This window comes from Salmo salar, chromosome ssa01 (genome assembly GCF_905237065.1).
Source record: "Salmo salar chromosome ssa01, Ssal_v3.1, whole genome shotgun sequence".
Lineage (NCBI taxonomy): Eukaryota > Metazoa > Chordata > Actinopteri > Salmoniformes > Salmonidae > Salmo > Salmo salar.
In genome coordinates this window covers 16,459,305-16,465,304 of record NC_059442.1, presented here as the reverse complement: position 1 = coordinate 16,465,304, position 6,000 = coordinate 16,459,305, and the positions used below count along the sequence as shown (strand labels likewise).

The 6,000-nt window shown below is 39.1% G+C and overlaps 1 protein-coding gene across 3 annotated transcripts in view; it reads left to right on the top strand.

Moving 5' to 3' along the window:
- The window catches only part of LOC106566892 (disintegrin and metalloproteinase domain-containing protein 17), a 37,111-nt gene continuing 31,111 nt past the window's right edge, over positions 1-6,000 (top strand). For all 3 annotated transcript variants that reach the window (XM_014135554.2, XM_014135492.2, XM_014135630.2), the window contains exon 1: positions 1-295. In XM_014135554.2, the coding sequence (XP_013991029.1) occupies positions 211-295 (85 nt within the window). In that variant the 5' untranslated portion in view covers positions 1-210. The remainder of the gene's footprint in view (positions 296-6,000) is intronic.

The window sequence follows — 6,000 nt, the reverse complement described above, 5'->3', positions numbered from 1 at the left end:
GCGTATATCTGCCTATATCCTCAACTACACCAGTGATGGCATGATTGGTTCAACAGTTATTGACGAGAGAAAACCAGAATATCCAATATAAAACTAATTTTACCTCGGTGCTACACCTGCTCTGCCTAGCCTGGTTAACGGTTTCTGTTTTGACGTTAGTCATCAACAACTTGCAATAATGACACAGGTGGAGTAAGCTCTTTTAACGTCATGATGAAGTATCTGGTACTTGTGGCCTGTTTGGCTCCTTGTTGGGCCACTGAGGAAGAAACACGGGAAAATGACACAGAGTTCGGTGAGTAACGTTAACGGCTAGCTAGCTCGCAGACATGTTCTACGGTAGCAAGCTGTCAGTCAAATGTATGCAAATTAGGCTGTTAGTTAGCTACATCTTCAATTGCTAAAGTTTATGACGATAGTGTTTGCTAGATAACTCGTTTATTAGTTAACTAGACAGCTAACTTTTTAATGTTGTTAGCGAGTAAGATTTTCTTCGGGGACTTGCTAACCGATCTAGTTAGATGGAATGTCTGGTATTCAGCATCGTAGTAACGTGCATCATGCTAACGTGCATCATGAATCAAGACAGGGTGGCTATTCCTTTTCCAGTGGTGCCGGAGCAGTGTTAATCAATCCTAGTCTCATCACAGCTTGTGATTCAACTGAAATATTGTATGTTAGTTAGCTGAGTTAACTAGCTACAGATGTGTGGCACTGGCAGGGCTGGAACAAATACCTGCGGGTCCCCAGGATCAGATGAAGAATGCATTTGTTCCCAGTCTAGCTAGATAATTATGAACATCGCAATTCAATGTTTTACATAACCTGTAGTGATGTGCTGAAACAACAAACGTGTACGCATAGCTTTCCAGTGTTGACCACCCCTGAAATAATTAGTTAAATCAAGATTGGTATTTAGGTCCATTTTTTATTTAACTAGGCAAGTCAGTTAAGAACAAATTATTATTTACAATGACGGCCTAGGAACAGTGGGTTAACTGCCTTGTTCAGGGGCAGAATGACATTTTTACCTTGTCACCTCGGGTATTCGATCTAGCAAACTTTCGGTTACTGGCCCAACGCTCTAACCACTAAGCTACCTGCCGCCCATATAGACCCATAGTTTGAAATTGTCACAGGCTGAGGATGTCAATTAAGTACCTAGTTAAAATTTCAACCATGCTGAATTTGTTTTAATTAGGAAGGTGTGATGCTCTGACTAACCCCACAAAGACACTGTTGACAATCTATTTGTAGGCTGTGTGGCATTAAGGGCTCTCCACAGTGATTTCACAGTCTACACAACATTCTGCCTCGCAAAACTATGTAGAGCTACGCAAACTAAACTCTGTTGGATCTGTTTCATAGACTGTGTAGAGCCCTTTAGACAGGAAGGAACTAGCTACATGACAGCTTTCAAGAGGAAGTGAGAATCTTCCATTTTGGCTGTTCCATTTTGGCTGAAAGATTCATGGTAAAAATGTATTTTAGGCTACTAACTGTTACTCAGTGCTGCATCAATCCAATATTATTTGCCACAGAGCGAGTTGAGTATAGGCTACTGCAGAGGTCACTAAAAATAAACCAGGGTTTTGTTCCATCCCAGCACTAACACATCTGATTCAGCTAATCAGGAAGATCATGATTAATACATGAATCAGGTGTGTTACTGCTGGGTTAGAACCAAAGCCTGCACATTTGAAGCTCATTGGGACAAGGGTTGGTGACCACCGGTTACTGTACCAATGATATTGAATAATACCATTTTCACTTTATTGGTGTTACATAGAGGGAGTTCAGTCGTGTGTGTGTGTGTGTGTGTGTGTGTGTGTGTGTGTGTGTGTGTGTGTGTGTGTGTGTGTGTGTGTGTGCAGTACCAGTCAAAAGTTTGGAAACACCTAATCATTCCAGGGTTTTTCTTTATTTTTACTATTTTCTACATTGTAGAATAATAGTGAAGACATCAAAACTATGGAATCATGTAGTTACCAAATTAGTGTTAAACAAATGAAAATATATTTTATTTTTGAGATTGTTCAAGTAGCCATCCTTTGCCTTGATGACAGGATTGGAAACTTTTAGCATTCTCTCAACCAGCTTCATGAGGTAGCCACCTGGATGCATTTCAATTAACAGGTGTGCCTTGTTAATTTGTGGAAGTTCTTTCCTTAATGCATTTGAGACAATCAGTTGTGTTGTAACATGGTAGGGGTGGTATACAGAAGATAGCCCTATTTGGTAAAAGACCAAGTCCATATTATGGCAAGAACAGCTCAAATAAGCAAAGAGAAACGACAGTCCATCATTACTTTAAGACATGAAGGTCAGTCAATCTGGAAAAGTTCAAGAACTTTGAAAGTTTCTTCATGTGCCGTCGCAAAAACCATCAAGCACTACGATTAAATTGGCTCTCATGAAGACCACCACAGGAAAGGAAGACCCAGAGTTACCTCTGCTGCAGAGGATAAGTTCATTAGAGTTAACTGCCCAAATAGAGTTGCAGAACAAATAAATTCTTCAGAGTTAAAGTAACAGACATATCTCAACATAAACTGTTCAGAGGAGACTGCGTTAATCAGGCCTTCATGGTCGTATTGCTGCAATATGTTAATCGAGGTAATATGTACATGTAGTTAGAGTTATTAAAGTGACTAATAACAGAGAGTAGTAGCAGCAGGGTAAAAGAGGGGGAGGGGGCAATGCAAATAGTCTGGGTAGCAATTTGATTAGATGTTCAGGAGTGTTATGGCTTGGGGGTAGAATCTGTTTAGAAGCCTCTTGAACCTGGACTTGGCACTCCGGTACTGCTTGCCGTGCGGTAGCAGAGAGAACATGACTAGGGTGGTTGGAGTCTTTGACAATTTTTAGGGCCTTCCTCTAACACCGCCTGGTATAGAGGTCCTGGATGGCAGGAAGCTTGGCCCCAGTGATGTACTGGGCCGTACTCACTACCCTCTGTAGTGCCTTGCGGTCAGAGGCCAAGCAGTTGTCATACCAGTCAGTGATGCAACCTGTCAGGTTGGAAAAGCAGCCAACAAGTGCTCAGCATACGTGGGAACTCCTTCAAGATTATTGGAAAAGCATTCCAGGTGAAGCTGTTTGAGAGAATGCCAAGAGTGTGCAAAGCTGTCATCAAAGCAAAGGGTGGCTACTTTGAAGAATGTCAAATGTAAAATATATTTAGATTTATTTAACACTTTCTTTAGTTTTTTTTGGTTACTACATGATTCCATATGTGTTATTTCATAGTTTGTCTTCATTATTATTGTACAATGTAAAAATAGTAAAAATAAATAAAACCCTTGAATGAGTACCGTAATTTCCGGACTATAAGCCGCAACTTTTTTCCCACGCTTTGAACCTCGCGGCTTAAACAATGACGCGGCTAATATATGGATTTTTCCCGCTTTCAATTTTTTTTCCTCCAAAGAAAAACACATTCTGTGACGTGATCAGTTTTTTGGCGGCATGAAGCTTTCATTAGACCAATGAAATTGCCGAACGGGTTAAGGTCAAACAACTTTTTTGTTTACTGTTTAGATTAAATCGAGCGCTCTCAAACTTCCCATTATTCTGATTACGGTAGTCATTTTGTCACCCTCATCATGGCAAAGACACGGAGAAATGCATATGATGCAGCTTTCAAGTTGAAGGCGATTGATCTGACTGTTGGAAAAGGAAATAGAGCTGCTGCACGGGAGCTTGGTCTTAATGAGTCGATGATAAGACGTTGGAAACAGCAGCGTGAGGAATTGACTTAGTGCAAAAAGACAACTAAAGCTTACTGCTAATGTTTTATTTTTGTTACAAGCCGTGTTTCGTTAAAGCCTGTGTAAAGTTCATTGGTTTCAATGTACCGGTAGACATGTGCGGCTTATTTATGTTCAAAATAATATATTTTTTAAAATTCAGTGGGTGCGGCTTATATTCAGGTGCGCTCAATAGTCCGGAAATTACGGTAGATGTGTCCATACTTTTGACTTATACTGGTATGTATGTATAGACTAGAGGTCGACCGATTATGATTTTTCAACGCCGCTACCGATTATTGGAGGACCAAAAAAGCCGATACCGATTAATCAGCCTATTTATTTGTAATTTTAGTATTTTTTTGTTATTTTTTAAATTTAAATATATATATATATTTTTTTTTAAACAAACAACAAAAAAAGTTTTTTTGTTATTTCTTTATTTGTAATAATGACAATTACAACAATACTGAATTAACACTTATTTTAATATAATACATCAATAAAATCAATTTAGCCTCAAATAAATAATGAAACATGTTCAATTTGATTTAAATAATGCAAAAACAAAGTGTTGGAGAAGAAGGTAAAAGTGCAATATGTGCCATGTAAGAAAGCTAACGTTTAAGTTCCTTGCTCAGAACATGAGAACATATGAAAGCTGTTGGTTCCTTTTAACATGAGTCTTCAATATTCCCAGGTAAGATGTTTTAGGTTGTAGTTATTATAGGACTATTTCTCTATATACGATTTGTATTTCATATACCTTTGACTATTGGATGTTCTTATAGGCACTTTAGTATTGCCAGTGTAACAGTATAGCTTCCGTCCCTCTACTTGCTCCTACCTGGGCTCGAACCAGGAACACAGGAACAGCCACCCTCGAAGCAGCGTTACCCATGTAGAGGAAGGGGAAAAACTACTCCAAGTCTTAGAGCGAGTGACGTTTGAAACGCTATTAGCGCGCACCCGGCTAGCTAGCTAGCCATTTCACATGGGTTACACCAGCCTCATCTTGGGAGTAGATAGGCTTGAAGTCATAAACAGCGCAATGCATTGCGACGAGCTGCTGGCAAAATGCACGAAAGTGCTATTTTGAATGAATGCTTACGAGCCTGCTGCTGCCTACCATCTCTCAGTCAGACTGCTCTATCAAATCATAGACTTAATTATAACATAATAACACACAGAAACACGAGCGTTAGGTCATTAATATGGTAGAATCCGGAAACTATCATCTCGAAAACAAAACGTTATTCCTGTTACATTGCACAACCTTCAGTGTGATGTCATAATTACGAAAAATTCTGACAAATTACCCAAAGTGTTGCATATACCCTGACTGCGTGCAATGAACGCAAAATGACACAATTTCACCTGGTTAATATTGCCTGCTAACCTGGATTTCATTTAGCTAAATATGCAGGTTTAAAAATGTATACTTCTGTGTATTGATTTTAAGAAAGGCATTGATGTTTATGGTTAGGTACAGTCGTGCAATGATTGTGCTTTTTTTTCGCAAATGCGCTTTTGTTAAATCATCCCCGTTTGGCGAAGTTGGCTGTCTTTGTTAGGAAGAACTAGTCTTCACAGTTCGCAACGAGCCAGGCGGCCCAAACTGCTGCATATACCCTGACTCTGTTTGCAAGAGAAGTGACACATTTTCCCTAGTTAAAAGAAATTCATGTTAGCAGGCAATATTAACTAAATATGCAGGTTTAAAAATATATACTTGTGTATTGATTTTAAGAAAGGCATTGATGTTTATGGTTGGAGCAACGTGTACCTAAGCGATCATATGCAACGCAGGACAGGCTAGATAAACTAGTAATATCATTAACCATGTGTAGTTAACTAGTGATTATGATTGATTAATTGTTTTTTATAAGTTTAATGCTAGCTAGCAACTTACCTTGGAATTATTACTGCATTCGCGTAACCTCGTGGAGTGCAATGTAAAGCAGGTGGTTAGAGCGTTGGACTAGTTAACTTAAGGTTGCAAGATTGAATCCCTGAGATGACAAGGTAAAAATCTGTCTTTCTGCCCCTGAACAAGGCAGTTAACCCACCGTTCCTAGGCCGTCATTGAAAATAAGAATGTGTTCTTAACTGACTTGCCTAGTTAAATAAAGGTTTAAAAAAAAAAAAACTAATTGGCCAAATCGGCATCCAAAAATACAGATTTCCGATTGTTATGAGAACCTGAAATCAGCCCTAATTAATCGGCCATTCCGATTAATCGGTCGACCTC